The sequence below is a fragment of the Myotis lucifugus genome, unplaced genomic scaffold (genome assembly GCF_000147115.1).
Source record: "Myotis lucifugus unplaced genomic scaffold, Myoluc2.0 scaffold_533, whole genome shotgun sequence".
In the NCBI taxonomy this organism is placed as follows: domain Eukaryota; kingdom Metazoa; phylum Chordata; class Mammalia; order Chiroptera; family Vespertilionidae; genus Myotis; species Myotis lucifugus.
Window position 1 is genome coordinate 130,666 of NW_005871581.1, and position 16,720 is coordinate 147,385.

At 39.8% G+C, this 16,720-nt stretch overlaps 1 protein-coding gene across 3 annotated transcripts; it reads right to left on the minus strand.

Moving 5' to 3' along the window:
* Positions 1 to 2,486: 2,486 nt before the first annotated feature.
* RANBP6 (RAN binding protein 6) lies at positions 2,487 to 7,102 on the minus strand. Of its 3 annotated transcripts, none has more exons than XM_023745315.1 (2): positions 6,879 to 7,102; positions 2,491 to 5,822 (listed from the first exon to the last, which is right to left on the minus strand). In XM_023745315.1, the coding sequence occupies exons 1-2, from the start codon at positions 7,071 to 7,073 to the stop codon at positions 3,756 to 3,758; spliced, it is 2,262 nt and encodes a 753-aa protein (XP_023601083.1). In that variant the 5' UTR covers positions 7,074 to 7,102; the 3' UTR covers positions 2,491 to 3,755. The 3 variants fall into 3 exon arrangements, with proteins under 3 accessions (XP_006104078.1, XP_023601083.1, XP_023601082.1); XM_023745314.1 differs by having other exon boundaries at positions 2,491 to 5,119; positions 5,690 to 7,102; XM_006104016.3 differs by having other exon boundaries at positions 2,487 to 7,102.
* Between the last annotated feature and the right edge of the window lie 9,618 nt (positions 7,103 to 16,720).

Genomic DNA, 16,720 nt, shown 5'->3' on the forward strand with positions numbered 1-16,720 from the left:
CTAAATATAAATTTCAACAACTTTGATCCACCGCACCTGCATAACGGTTAATTTCACCAAAAAAGAGCACAAACCAATGGGAGGTATCCTGGGTGTACCACTAATAAAGAAAATAAAAAAAAAAAAAAAAAAATAAAATTAAAAAATATAAAAAAAAAGTAAGAAAAAAATAACTGAGGGGGGCTTTCCCCCTTCCGGGGCCCCTCTGATACAGAACTCGCAGGTATCCGACGGGGCCAGCCACGACCTCGGGGGCCCACCCCCCTTCCCAGGCCCGGCGGGGGGGCGGGGGAGGGGGCGAAGGACGAAGTCCCGGTCCTCTCGCCTCCCCGGAGGGGGCCGCAGCGCTGGGCCGCGGCGGCTCGGGCTCCTCCTCCTCCAACTCCCTCACCCCCCTCCCGCCCCTCTCTACCTGCGGGGGACCCGGGCAAGGAGGAGGCGGCGCGCCGACCGAGCTGGACGACAACTGTCAGTTAGAAGCCCCGCTGGGCGGGTTGGCGCTGGGGGGTTGGTGAGGAGGAAAGGGGAGGGGCAGAGAGAAGAGGGAGGCACTCAGGTCCCCACTCCACCCCCCCACTGGGGCAAAGAAAGAGTCGCCGTCGCCATCCACGATGCGCATGCGCATTGAGACAACCCCACCCCCTCGCGTCCCGCCCCGCTACGCGACAGCAAGGACTTCGGCGTAGCTACAGGTCCCGAGATCTGGTAGGTTGCGCGCACTAATGATGTCATCAGCTTGCAGACGATTTTAAGGCGGAGTGGCGAGGGAAGCCAGGCGCCTGCGCAGAGAGGCCGAAGGGCTTTGGAGAGCAAGAACTGCGGGAGGATTGTTTCTTTTGCGATAGCCCCTTACTAGCCCTAAAAACTAAAATTATTCCCGAAGGAGCTTGCTAGATAACTTTTGTTAATAGCAGATGAAAAGTAAGAAGACACAAAATGTAAATCCTATCCTACTGTAAAATTTACATTTTCTTTGCACAGTTTCTTTCCCCTTGTCACTGCCGGGTTTTAAATATAAATTAGAAATTTGAAACGTGTAAAAAGGAGCTTTAATAACTAGACGAACTGAAACATATGTGCACATGCAAGAGACAAGAAGATGATTTGCAGAACTCGGATTTCTGAAACTCTATCTCCAGTTCTTAACATCAGTTCCTATTTTGGAAACCTCATGTTTTTTGTTAAAATGAAAAAACATATTTCCACATTTTTGATTCTTGATATTTGCTAAGAATAAAGGAGGGGAATGGAACCTCATTAAAAAATATATCCTCGGGACTAAAAAGTTTTCAGATATTTCAAGTCTCATCTGTATAGCATTAGTTAGCTATTAAGTAGTCATTAGCATGGCCTTGTAATCTCACTACACATTATAAAATTACTGTTTAGATGTCTTAAAAGTGGACTCATCCTTCACACTAATATTCACATTGCTTAAAAATAAGTGGGCAGAAAGGAGTTAATGGTTCCATAAAGCAGACATTACTGTTTTCCCATGTTCTATTTGAAAGATGCACATAATACTTTCTATTTAGAATGAGAAATATACCTTTTTTAAAGTAAAAGCTATTTAACTAAATGGTCAGATATTCTGACATTTGCAATTTATTAGGCACTTACAGCATTCTCTCCTCAAAACCTATAGATGTACTTCAGCTCACAGGTACAAAGGCAGGAAACTATTTCATCAACTGGCAACCAAAAAAGTGTCTGACTGGACATCCCTCATTTCCTTTGACAAAGCCCAAAAATCTGGACCCACCCTACACCAGCAAATAACCCCCTTCCTCTTTATCGACCAATCCTATTTCAGGACTCTCCAATATATTAGCTTGCATTTGTTGAACCCTGTATTAAACACTTTATATTCATTATCTCCTTTAATTCTCACAACAATCCTATCAGCTAGGTATTATGTCATCTGGCAGAATTTCCAATTGTGCATGCACAAGAGTGTAGGAAATTGCAAGAAATGTTGATCAAGGGCTTCTTAATTAAGGAATATTAAGATAAAGAAGTATGGCTGAGTTGAAGGAACCTCAGCCATAGGTCATGGAGAAGCCAAGATGATTGTGATTAGGTCCTTGAACCTAAAATATGTATATATAAGAAATATGTTGGTTGTAGGTAAGTTACAAAATACAGAAAAGTAAGTTTCAAGAAAAAAATTGTCATTTAATCCCATTACCCAGAGAAAACCTCTATTAATATTTTGTGGTGGGATTTTTCTATTTATTTGCATATTATTAAATTTATCTTAAATAAACTTAAAATTGTGACTATACTGTAATTAATGTCCTTCGCTTTTCCTCCTTAATTAAATAATTGTACGGAATGGACAGGAATTGCATACCTAAAATTTCACCTTCATATTTCTGACCACAATGGCCTAGATGGCCTGCTTATCTGAACTGGTAGGTGGAAAATCAGGGATATTTTAATGTAAAGGCATTCTAAATCATAAAAAAACAGAAGTACAAACAACAGCAATAATAGCTACCATTTATTAATTAAGCACTTACCAGTACTTGCTAAATAGTTTACATATACAGTACTCACAATAGTACCAGGAAATCATGATAGATGTATTTATTTTTAAATTTTGGATCAATGATTTGTTGAGTAGAAAGCTTTTTCTACCCTACAAAAGCTCAACATTAAAGACTGACATTCCAAATAATATAATTAACCCTACATTTCTAGTACTGTTTTCTTATAATGCACATCTAATGCTAAATGACTGGTCTCAAAGCTGTTTACATTTTCATGTCTAAAGATAATATTAATTTTGCTTTCCTTTCATTTTCACAATAGAATACTCTTTAGTGCTACTATAGCATCTATTAAGAACTTCTTCAAAACAAATCTATTTAAGCTCCACTTTAAATTAGGTCTTCTCTTCTTGTTGAGCTGCTTTGGAGGGGAAAAATAGCATACATACACAATACAATATTCTGCTCAAATACATAACAGTTAATGACTCCCACAAATATTACTTTCCATTTGTCAAACTGTGTTATTACAGTATGTTACATGCTACCAATGTTAGATGTCAGGACACCCTTTTCAGTAAACATGGTTCTTAAGAGTCCTAGATAACTTAACAGAGACCAGCCTGCCTAAGAAAATTCTGAAGTTCTCATAACTCTCAGCTGGAAGTAGAATGTGGATGTTTCACCCAGTTCTGAGGAAGGCATTGTGAAAAAGTTCATGCATATTATAGAGAAAATTCCCCACATCCACTGCAATATCTCAAAACTCTCTCCCAATTTCAGCATTTTCCTATTACCATGAAAACCAGGACTATTAATCAAGGAGGAATAAGCCTGCCACTATATTCTTCACCCATAATTACAAAGATGTTTGTCCTGGAAGTTCTCCTGTCCTAACTTTGTGAGCTCTTAGCATCTTGTGATAGGCAGTATGACATCCTGACACCAAGTATAATGCTTGCTCAGCATCAGTAATTCAGACAAATAGCAACAATTTATATACTTCACATCAACTAGGGGAAAGAGAAAAAACATTCTAAGACAGTGGAAGCACAGGTCATCACCAAGATCTATGATTACGAGATAAAACATGCAAGGTGAACAGAAGGTTATAACACTGGCTAATCCTGGAGAAACATGGGGAAGGAATACAAACTGCTTAGCAGGGAAAAAACAGTTCTCTCAATTACAATGGAATCCATTCACAACACTTATTTGGAGTTGCTTTTACAGTAGATGATATTCAAGTGGTATTAAAGTGCTTCAAGCAAAATTCAGCAACTCCTGTAAGGCTTCCTGATGCTCATCATCAAGTTGGGATATACATTCCAACCACAATTCTTCAGAAGTCTGTACCTGGCGCACAACATTAGCTAGGCGTTTGGCACACGGATCTTCATAGTTAATAGTCTCATTAATTTTTCCTTCTGCAATTATATTGATTATTTTGGGAAGATTGGAATTATTTGGACCGAGTACAGCTGGGTGGTTACTTTCAATTAAGTCACAGAGAAAACTCAAAGTCTGAATAGCTTCCTCTTTATCCTCATGCAGTGGAAGCCATGACAACCAGTGTGGAAGAACTTCATCTACATTTACACAGTTAGGCTTAAACCTCAAAATCTTACCTACTGCTGAGATACAGTTCTCTGTAGCAATGACATTTTTTTTGGTTTTAGAATTTGCACACTTAATGATTTTTACCAGCAGTGGAACAGCTTCTGAACATAAAGAATGATAATCATCTCCACCAAACTGTGCCATAACACCCAGGCCATAAGCAGCAGCTTGCCTGACTTCAGGGTTATTATCTCGTGTATTTAGTAGCATTGGCCACCGAAAATATTCTACATATTTAAATGAGGTTGGGCTACAGTGCTCTATAATATCATCAAATATGCACAATCCCCACTGTCTATCTGGCCATGGCCTACTAGAACAAATTAGATTTACAATTAATGGAAGCAGCTGTTCAAACCATGGCAAAATCTTTTCTTTGTAAGTACTAAATAATGAGTGCAAAATATCTGACACTTTGGTCAAAATGTAAACATCACATTCATCCTCATCTTGCAAGGACATTTCAACCTGTTGGTCATAGTTTTCTTCCTGTCTTTTAACCTGTCTCAATTCTTGGTTTTTAAAGTGCCCTTCAAGTTTTGCTTTCAATATTTCTCCCAGTTCTTCTAAGTGTTCATCATTAAGGCAGCCATCTCCCATTACTTCAATGGACTTGGCAAAAGAACTCATTATTTCTGAGAGTACATCTGTATCAGGTTCAGTCCCAATAGCCTTGATTAAGGGATCACATATGAATTGCCACATCTGTGCAAGATACTCTGGGCCACGAATTCTTGCACATTCCAGGAGAAATGGCATGGACTCAGCTGCTGCCACTCGAACATTGTCATGGAAATAAAATTTCAATAAAGGAACCATCAGCTTTACAATTTGTTCTGTATATTCCACAAGTCCTTCCCTTAATTCCTTAGCATAGTAAACCAACATCTGGCAAGCAGTTGCTTTTGCTTCAAGTCCTGAGGTTTTAATTCCAAAACTTTGCTGATCTCCAAGATTTACAAATTGCCAGCCATCATCATCACTCATATTCTCCACATCTTGTGTATCTAAGAGAGCAACATCAGGTTTAGCTGAAGCAGTCTTAATAAGAGGCTCAATAACCAGTGGAAGATACTGTTGAAAATCACTCCCAAGAATTTTACACATTCTAGCCCATGCTGAAACCATGTAAGAGGTCTGAGGGTCATCATCTTCCATATTATTTAAATCTGATTGTGTCTTCAATAATAGCTGCATCACATTTGATGCATCTTGCATAAATTTTTCCTTCCCAACAGCAAGACCAACATGGCTAATGCATTCAATAGTTTTTCCTTTCAGAAGCTTGAGTTCCTTTTGAACAGCAAGCTCAACAATGTGCTTTAGTGATGGCATAAATATATCATAATACGGAACAAACTTTTCTTCTATTGTATCTGCAACTGAGGCAATAGTTGTCACAAGCTGTTCCAAGGCCAACTTAGTTCCATTCCGAATCAACTCTTGAAGTTTAATCACCAAGATGGAATGTAGATTTCTCACCATACTATCCAAATATATAACTAGCAAGGATTTGGGGCAGTCTTCAATAAAAATAACGAGCGCAGAAGCTGCATGTGATTGCACACGCTGATTACCTTGATTTTCCATGGTACGCAACAGAGCTGCAATCACTGTTTCGTGGAATTTCTTTTGGAAATTAGGTGCAAAATCTGTAGCCATCTGTCCAAGCGTAATACAGGCGGCAGCCCTTACCCTTGGATGAGGATCCTGAAGAAAAAGCAAAACAGAGTTAACCATTTCATCTAGAATTGGTTCCATTTGTTGGTGGCATCCTTCTCCAATGGCAGATAAGGCCATTAATCCAGCATGTCGATATTTCCAGTCAGGGCTCTGAAGCATCTGCATGATATGCTCCTTAGTGATTGGTAAGACAAGCTTTCCACCCAGCCCACAGGCCAGTCTGTCTAGTGCACTCTCAGCAGCGACTGCATTGCTGTCAAAGTCATCTTCTTCCATTTCGTCGGCATTTACCCAGTCCTCATCATCCTGTAGATCAACCATCATTCCTAATATATGAGGAATTGCCTGTGCAATAATATTTGTATATTTCTTCAACATTGGGGTTGCAGTTTCAGACAAGGTCACTATTACTTCAAGGGCCAGCTGGCGTTGCAGATTACTAAGCCTAGAGTCTCCACATAACTTTAGACTCAACTGCAGAGTATCTTCTAAGTAAGGACCCAGGTATTTAGGCACAGTATCTGCAATCTCGACAAGGGATTCTAGCACGGAGTCGTCATCCTGGTAGCAAGAGTCATTCACAGCCTGTAAGATTCCAGGAAGCAAGTCTGCAAAGTCTTTGAAAAGGGCGAAGTTATTCTCATTGGCAAGCACAAACGTAGCCGCAGCTCTGGCGGATAATGTCCTGATGGCCGGATGCTCTTGATCTTGGATACACTGGTCCAACAACCGTTTGATGATATCCAAATCATGCCGCTCTTGGTTCCCAAAAATGCCGGGAAAGTGCCAGAAAACGTGAAGCGCCACCTCCCACAGAACCACATTTTTGGAGTAGATCGAATCGATCAGGAACTTCAGACCTTCCGGCCAGTGGTTCGTGCCCTCCTCATCGATCAGATTCCTCGCCAGCACGGCAAAGATATCACAGAGCTTTTTCCGCATACTGGCATGCGTCTCCAACTTCACGGCCAGGATCAGCTCGATCTTGACGTCCCTCTGCACGTCGGCGGGCAAGTTGGGATAGACTTCTTCAAAGCCCGAGGACAAAAGCCGCCGGAGCAGCGCGGCAGCCATTTGTCTCACCTCGTAACCTGCCCTCCGGTTCCGGACGGCATCCAGGAGGCACGTCGTCTTGCACAGCCCCGGGATGTTCTCGTAGACCTCCTCGGCCTGCCTCCGCACCATGCAGCTGGGGTTGATGAGGTTCTTCAGGAGCTGGTAGAACTCGGGCTTCCCCGACACGGTCGCCGGGACCCCTGCAGCCGCGGCCGCCGCCATCGCGCTCTGTCAAAGCCGCCGCGACCGGGCGGGGAGGAGGGGGTCTGCGGCGCCCGCCGTGACGCAAGCGGGGCGCCGGCGGGGAGGGGCGGGGCCGCTCCGCCCTCGGCCGCGGGTGCCCAGCTGAGCTGTGCGAGGTCGGGGGGAGCTGGTGGCGGGGAGGGGCATCCTTCATACGTATTCCAGTCCGATCCAAGCGCACCTGCAGAGGGGGGAAAAGGAAAGAAAAGCATGTCATTGGTTGTATTAGAACGGGATTATGGGTGATCCCACCACCTTTATTTCTAAACTGTTTCTACAAGTTACCCTATAATTCAGCGGTTCTCAACCTGTGGGTCGCGACCCCTTTGGCGGTCGGAAGACCCTTTCACAGGGGTCGCCTAAAACCATCCTGCATATCAGATATTTACATTACCGTTATGAAGTAGCAACGAAAATAATTTTATGGTTGGGTCACAACATGAGGAACTGTATTAAAGGGCCAGAAGGTTGAGAACCACTGCATAATTTTAAAACAATAAACACACCTTGAAAACCGGCTAAGTGAAAGCAGCCGATCCCCAAAGGCCGCATATTGTGTGGTGTCGTTTACAGGAGGGGTCTTGACTAGGCAAGGATATAGAGATTAGTGATGGCCAGAGGCTGCGGGGAGGGGAGAAGGGAGGATGAGGGCTGTCAGGTATGGGGTTTCTTTTCGGGTGATGAAGATGTGAAGACGGAAATTGATTGTGGTGATGGTTGCACGCCTCTGTGATTACACTAAATCATTGAACTGTACAGTTTAGATTGGTGAATTGTGTGGTATGTGAATACTAGTAATACCTCAATAAAGTTGTTTATCAAGTAAGTGCAATCAATAAAAGGTAAACAGAATTCACCCCACCACCACACCTAATGCAGCAGAGCAGTGGCGCTCAAACTCGGCTACGTGTCAGAATCATTTGGCCTATGGACTATATAATAAAGAATGAGAAAGACAACTAAGTATGGTGTGGAAAGTGACCTGGACTAGTAATCAGAAGACTTGAATCCTGGTCTTATCGCTAAATTAATTTTGTATCCTTTGTCATGTCACTCAAGGTTTTCCTTGCAATGTTGTTTAAACTGTAAAATGCTCTTAAAGTTTTCCTTTTAATAGGAAGCTGCTAGGAGTATTCCAAAAAACAAATGCCTCTGAGGCTAAATATTATTTATTTAATTCAGGCAAGTGTGTCACTCACAAACAATTATTCCTCTAAAATGACTGGATCTTACTTTTGTATTATTATTACTTTGTCATTTTGACCTTAGTTTGCAAGGTTGGCAGGATAAGTATAATAAAATATAAATTTGGGTGAGAAATGGAAACTCAGGGAGGTTAAGGGATTTGTCTAAGATGACACAGCTGAGTGTCAAATTCACTTCTTCAGAAAGCAACACTAATGCTTTTTCTCCATATCACTTGCCCATGATTATTCTTGGTTTTGCATCATGATCAGAGGTCTTCACCTATTGCAAAGTAGGTCTTAAACTTCTCCAAGTGGGCTTAATTTTAATATTGTGAAATGCTATTGTATATAGCCACAAAGTTAGAAAATCGCAAAGTAGCCAGTCTCATAATTTGCACTGTAATATGTAACGATGTTGGAACCATAATCTGTAAACAGTGTTTCTCATTCTGTGGACTGAAAACCAACTACGTCAGAATAACTTGAGATCATTATTTTTAAATATAGATATTATGTCCCAAGCTCTGAACTACAGGATCAGAATTTCTGGGTCATAGATAAAGAATAGGCAGACAATACTGGTGGTTAGGGTCAGGATGGGGGAGTGGAGGGATTGACCAAAAAATAAAAAAAAATTAAAAAGAATTCATAGAGAGAACAACATTGTGGTGACTGTAATGGGGCTGGGGTGGTGGAAAAGGGTATAGGACAGCCGTGGGCAAACTACGGCCCGCGAGCCGGATCCTGCCCGTTTGAAATGAATAAAACTAAAAAAAAAAAAAAAAAAGACCGTACCCTTTTATGTAATGATGTTTACTTTGAATTTATATTAGTTCACACAAACACTCCATCCATGCTTTTGTTCCGGCCCTCCGGTCCAGTTTAAGAACCCATTGTGACCCTCGAGTCAAAAAGTTTGCCCACCCCTGGGGGGGATAAATGGTGATGGAAAAAAATAAAATAAAGAAAAAAACATTAAAAAATAATTTCTGGGGAATGCAACCCCAGAGTATTCAATTTTAACCAACAAAGTGGATGTTCATATAAATACCAAAATTTGAGAACCATTGGCAGCTTTGGTTCTGATTCCAAGATCTTAACTACAGTTCTGCATCTTTCTCCAGACTCACTGCTTTTCTTACTGTTCCCTGAAAAAGTCTAACTGCAGGGTCTTTGCATTTGCTGATTCAGGAAATGTTAATAAGTATACTAATATGTAAAGGGAAAGGCTTCTCTTAACACTACATCTATTGGCACATTAAAGGTATTAAAAACTAGCCCTAGTTGGTTTGGTTCAGTGAATAGAGCCTTCGCCTGCAGACTGCAGGGTCTTGGGTTCAATTTCAATCAAGGGCATATGCCTGGGTTGGGGGGTTGGCCCCCAGTAGGGGGCATACAGGAGGCAACCAATCAATGATTCTCTCTCATCATTGATGTTTCTATCTCTCCCTCTCTGAAATCAATAAAAATATATTGAAAAAAGATATTAAAAACTATAAAGAGATGCCACCACAGACCCAGCACAGTGTTTTACATTTTACTTATTATTTCTTTCTTTATTTTAACCTGAGAACATGTCTTCATTGATTTAAGGAGGGGGGAGGGTGCTGGGAACAAGAGGGAGAGAGAGAGAGAGATCAGTTGCCTGCAATATTGTCCTGACCAGGGATGAACCCTGGACCCTTCTGGTGCCCGCGACGACGCTCCAACCAACTGACCACACCGGCCAGGGCGATCAAAGTGTGACATATCAAGGGTTATTGAGGAAGTGTTACAACAGAGAACTCAGTTATATTTTTGGTGGTGGTATAAATAAAGTGGTATAAACAGTTTGAAAACAATGTTTGGAAAATGCTCGGTTCAGATTATTCAATAACTATTTTGTTCTCTCAGCAAACATTCATTGAGGGTAGAGTAAAGTATGGCGTTGCTTGCTGGGGTAAAGATGAAATGCATGAGGATGTTCATGAGAGACAGTCAATGTCACATAGCACAGTGATCACTGTGGTGATGGTAAGTCTGCCGTAAAACCACATGGGGTTGTGGAGGGAGTTAATCTACTTTGGGTGTGAAGGAAATCAAATAAAAGGAGGTGATATCAGGGCTGACTTTTGAAGAATGAATCTTCATTAACTATTTGAAGGAAGAGAAGAAGGTTGTTCTAAATAGAAGAAACATCTTTGCTCAAATACAGCCAACTCTGCCCATTTTTAGTGCTGCTAGAGCATTGGGTACGGGACTTGAGAGGGTCTGGGGATGACAGGAGGCAGGAAGGAGACAGATGGTTAAACAGAGGGAAGGCCATGAAGGGCCTTCTATTCCATGTTAAGAATTTTTTTCTAAAGGTAACAAGGAGCTTTTTAAGGATTTTAATCAAGGGCTGTGAAATAATCAATTTTTAGAAAGATTGTTTTGATAATATCATGAAGACTAGAGGTGTTGAGGAGGATAAAAGTTAGTTAAGCTAAAAGTCTAAATTATAGGAGTAGTGGAGGGAAAGAAAAGAGGGCAAGGATTGGAGAGGTTTTAAGAAGTCACATCAATAGCACTAAATCACCCCAAGTTTCAGACTGAGCGACTGGGGATCTGGCTGGAGGTGTTGTAATTTATCAATTTATTTACCTATATATGAATGAAGTGTTAATGCAGACGAAAGACTGGTAACTCTTTCTGGAGGAAAAAGAGGCTTCCTTAAGAAGGTGAGTCCCAGAATCCATGTCTAGCTGCTCCCACATGCTATACTTGCAGTCATCGTTTCAACAGTAAGAGCTAAACTGCATCCTAAATTAGGAAAATTATTTGGATATTTTATTTTAGAAAAACATACACTGATTTAAAATCTTAAGGTATTTCCTTTTAGATTGCATAATCCTGTTATATTTACTTTTTGCACTGGCATTTCCTTTCTTTCTTCTCCTCTAAGGGGGGAATAATGCCCAAGATTTCAAGACTGGACTTGCAGATTTGGTTAGGGTTAAACAACTTTGTTACATTTTGTAATTAAAATTGGCTTTTAAAATTGTTTGAACTGTCGAGAGGCCATTTAAGATTGTAAGGTGGCTCAATACCAGACAATGCAACTGTTTATTAGCAACTTACTAAAGGGGGAAAGAACAAAATAAATTGCAAATTTCTTCCAAGATGTGAGAGATTTAGAGTCAAATGAGAGGGATAGAATTAAATTGGACATACTTGACATTTTTACAAGAATAATCCAGAATAAAGAATAAATTAAAAATACCATGAATGCTCCTACTTGCCTAAAATGAGACAATCTGAATATCAAAAAGGATAATGCCTGCCATGGATTAAAAAAACATCAAAGATATAAACAAAAGTGATGAGTTTCTAATATTAACAAAAACCTCCAAAATAATCATCTTTGGAGGTTACCGGGTCACCAACTCTGAAAATTGATGAAGAGAAATAATCAAGGTTTTTCTTGTACAAACTGTATTTCAGGTTAACTAAATAGTTGATGAGAGTACATTCTTTATAGACTTCCACCTAATAGATTCACAAAGAATGCTAAAATCAGAAAATTGCTATGTCATAACCCCAAATGAAAGAATTTATCTATGTAACACTAAGCAATGGATGTTAAAAATCATTCAGTGAAACATTGGTTGGGATTTTAATAATAGAGGGATTAGGCTGAAACCACCTGAAATTACAGATTAATCTTAATATTATTAAAAGTAGGATAAATGAGAGATGTCATTTACCTGTCATCTTTCAGCTCCATATCCATACCTCCTGTAATTTGTTCTCTGATGCTGAGATTAGACTCTGGAAACAAAATTTCTCTTTTCACAGCTGGGTGCCTGGTAGTTTCCACCAGCAGGAGACACTAGAGATGGGAGGATAGAAAAGGGACAGAAAAGGAATGAATCCCTCCTGTTTTTCCTTTTCTTGTCTAGATTGCCCCAGCAGCAGCCCTTCCTCCTGGTGGCAGCAGTTTCCTCTCTTTTACAACCCTCAGAAAACCCATTCTCTTCCATCTTTGCAGAAACACCAGCAGTAACCAGGGGCACTCCTTCCTCAGAGGTTTCTTCACCCACAGCTCTGAGAGGTCCTTTCTCTGAGCTTACAGATACCAGTTCCATTTTGTTCCCTCAGCTTTAGGGGCTGTAATAGTTCCTCCAGTTATATATTTTGGTTATCTCAGTGCTATTTATTTATTCTTTCAGGTCTTTCACACCTGTCTAACCAATCCCTTAAATTAAATCTCTTGAAGTATAAAGTGGTTTATTTTCTCATCTATCAGGCCAGAAGTGATGCATTCATAGCTCCTAAGAAGTCTTTTTAAGTCAGATTTATTGTGGTATAATTTACATGAAATAAAATTCACCAGTTATAAGTGTATAGTTTTGAAAGCCAAGCAACCATGACCACAATCATGTATAGAACATGTGCATTACTCCTAAAAGTTCCATTGTGTCCCTCAGTAGACAATCTTGTTTCCCCACTCTTGGCTTCTAGCAACCACTGATCTGGTTTTTGTTGCTATAGCTTTATCTCTTCTAGAATTTCATGTAAATGGACTTATTCAGCATGTGCTCTTTGTGTCTGGCTGCTTTTGCTTAGCACAATGCTTCTGACATTCACCCATTCTGTTGTTTGTTCTTTTTCATTCCATCATATGAATGTAGTAGTATTCCATCATATGCATACTCCACAATTTGTTCATACATTCACCAAATGATAAATTATAGTAGCTGTGATTTTAAGAAAATAGACAAAGTAGACATATTAAACTATCTTATAAAGATAAAACACTTTAAAAAGTGTCACTTGTATTATTACTACTATTATTAATACTAATATTAGGATTACAAAATTCAATATATCTGATTAATTACCAATAATATTTTAAACAGTTTCTTAGGTAATAGACAAAATATAAATAAGAACTGTTGAACTAGGTAATATATTGGGTGAGATCATCTTGGACAGTGCTAAAACATTTTTATCTGCATCTGACTTTCTAGGTAAGTTGAGGAAATTGTACCACCAGGAAGAAGTAACAACAATGAGATGTGCAGAAATGTGAGAGACCATGAGTATCAGTATGTGCTGGTTTCTAGCCCCCATGCTTTGCTATGTTTTTTAAATCTTGGCTGCATCTATGTAAATAATCCTTTCAGTACATTCTCTTTTTTAAATTAAACTTATTGGGGTGACCCCGGCTGGTGTGGCTCAATGGTTGAGCATTGACCTATGAACCAGGAGGTCATGGTTTGATTCCAGGTCAGAGCATATGCCCAGGTTTTAGGCTTGATCCCCAGTAGGGTACTTGTGGGAGGCAGTTGACCAATGATTCTCATGATTCTCTCTCATCATTGATGTTTCTTTGCGTCTCCTTTCCTCTCCCTGAAATAAATAAAAATATGTTTTAAAAATTTATTGGGGTGACATTGGTTAATAAGATTATGGTGGTCTCAAGTGTACATTTCTATGATACAAAATCTGTATATTGCATTGTGTGCCCATCACCCAAAGTCAAATCATCTTCCGTCACCATATATTTGCACCCCTTTACCCTTTACTACTCTCCCTCCCCCTTTCCTCTGGTAACCACCATTCTGTTGTCTATGCGTTTCAGTTTTATATCCCACATATGAGTGAAATCATATGGTTCTTAGCTTTTTCTGACTGATTTATTTCACTTAGCATAATATTCTCAAGATCCATCCACATTGTCAAAAATGGCAGTATTTCATCTTTCTTTTCTTATAGTTGAGTAGTATTCCATTGTATATATGTACCACTTCTTTATCCAATCATCTATAGAAATGCCCTTTGGTTGTTTCCATGTCTTGGCCACCAGGAATAATGCCGAAATAGGCATAGGGGTGCATATATCTTTGTGAATACAGGCTGACAGAGTAGCTACCATCTTGAATATTATCCTTCTCTATGTCAGTGGGAAAGAAAATTCTGGGCAGTCTTATATTGACAATTAAACCAGAAGAGAAACATGTCACTCCCACTGACAAATCATTGGCCTGCACCTATCATATGACTCCATTCACTACAAGGAGCTGGAAAGTGCAACCCTGCCATATATGCCCAGGAGAACCTGAAATATTTGGTAAGTCTTTATTATTGCTAAAATCTGTAGTGCTAATTGTCGTTCTTCCCACAACCCCAGCCTCTTCCTCGATCCCCCATTTCAGAGAGCTGCAGTCTAATAGCCACTGCTCACCTAACTAGCAACAGGGTCCTCAAGGTGCCCTGCAGTGGTACCTGGAGCTACTTCTTCTTTTTAATGATTTTAAATATATTTTTATTTATTTAAGAGAGAAAGGGAGAGGGCGAGAGAGATAGAAATATCAATGATGAGAGAGAATCACTGATCGGCAGCCTCCTGCACCCCCCACACTGGGGATTGAGCCTGCAACCCGGGCATGTGTCCTGACTGGGAATCGAACCAGAGCCCTCCTAGTTCATTTGTCCATACTCAACCACTGAGCCATGCCAGTCGGGCTGGAGCCACTTCTTTGGCCCTCTGAGGGAACTTAACTCTGGGCATTCTGTAACTGAATTTACCCATCAGAGCAGTATAATAGCATTAATTGTCCACCTTGGCCCACTGTAGGCCCTGTAAAAGCTCACAGAGTAAGCACTTATGGTCAAGATGACCCTTTCAGGAGTACTGTGAAATCCATTCTTTCTTCTTGCCAAGAGTATCCAAATTTCAAGTATTTAAAGGACCTGGATACAAAAACCCAACATTTTTTCACTGTTCAGGCTGTTTTTATTCCGTAAAAACTCCCCTTCAGTCTCCAATACCTTCTTAAAATATATATCATGTAGATAAATATTAATAGACATTAAACCAAACCCATTATGTAATTTCTGAAGGAATATCTGCAAACTCAATTATAATAAAGATCCTTAATTAGAAGGATAATAGAGAGGAGTTGCTTTTGAAGGAACCATAATTTTATGTTCCTAGTCTCTAATTATGTCTTCTTAACTGGAGTCCGTGAACACCTGGCTACAACATGTTTTTATGTAATTGGTTTCTTTTTAATCCTTTCTATTGTATTTTCTTCATTTAAAAACATTAATCTGAGAAGACATCCCAAACTTCACCAGACTGCTAAAGAGTTACTTGGCATGTTAAGAACAGTTCTAGAAAGTTCTAGTGTGAGTAAACATTCCCATGTTTCCACAGGGTGGTGCTATTGCTTTAAGAGTAAGGACAAGTAAGTCAAGCTCTTTGAACAACAGTACAAATTGCCTTCGAAAGTTTGAGGAGCAAAGGGGTGATGTGGCTGCAAAGAGTTACAGTAATCTTAATTTTAAGAGAAAGTTTTCATTTCTAACAGGTAAAATGCAAATCCATTATTATCTAGTACATAAAATGTGTATTGTAATGGGTTTCTACTATTTTAAAGTAGTATCTAACACAAAAATGCAAGCCTTTGAGGACCTGTTAGCCAACCAATTCCCTAAACGTTTCTTCTACACAATATTACATATTTTCTTCAACATACAGAGCTCTCACTGTGGTATCATTTTTCTTGCCCATGTTTTCAGGGTTTTATTTTCCAAGTTAGCTCCATTCTGGATTTATGTATGTAGACATCATTCTTTATATGCACTGAATTCCAGCTAGATTCAATCATTTATCAGATGCACACGGCAAGTTCAAAAGCAGAAATCCGACTCCTGAACAGAAACTGGAAATCATATGATGGATATTGCACGAAGACCCCAAGGAAGAAACAGAGCGAGTTATGTTAGCAAAAACAACATATACAGGTATGCTTAGCTTTTTGCAAGTTCAAGTTACATCACTTCGCTTTTATGAAAGACCTACATTACTACTGGTTTTCACTAACTGAAATAAATCTGAAAAGGATTTTTGATTTTACCAAAAAAAAAAGGCGAAAATAGCATTCAGCATTTGATTTGCAATTAGCCATTATAGAGGCAGCAGCAAGAGTGGCCTTTCAAGTTCCTTCCCCTCACGATGCCACTATAGCTTCGAGCCTTGTCTGTGAGCATCTGTGCTGTATCTCAATTTATTTTGTGCATTCCTGCTTTAACTGTATGTTAGTATTATTTTAGGTTTTATGTGTTATTTGATGTGATTTGGTAGGTTATGTTTTGGGGAATGCTAAAAAATATTTCCATATAAATTAATAAATTTCTTTGCTTTACACCATTTTGACTTACAAAAGATTTCACAGGAGCCCTGGTGGGGTATCTCAGTTGGTTAGTGTTGTCAGGATATGTCAAGGTTGCGGATTTGATTTCTTGTCAGAGCACATACTAGAAACAACCAATGAATATATAAGTAAGTGAAACAACAAATAGGTCTCTCTCTCTCTCTCTCTCTCTCTCTCTCTCTCTCTTTCTTTCCCTTACCCCTCCCTTTTCCTCCCTTCCTTTCTCTCCTTTAAATCAAGAAATAAAAAATATTTT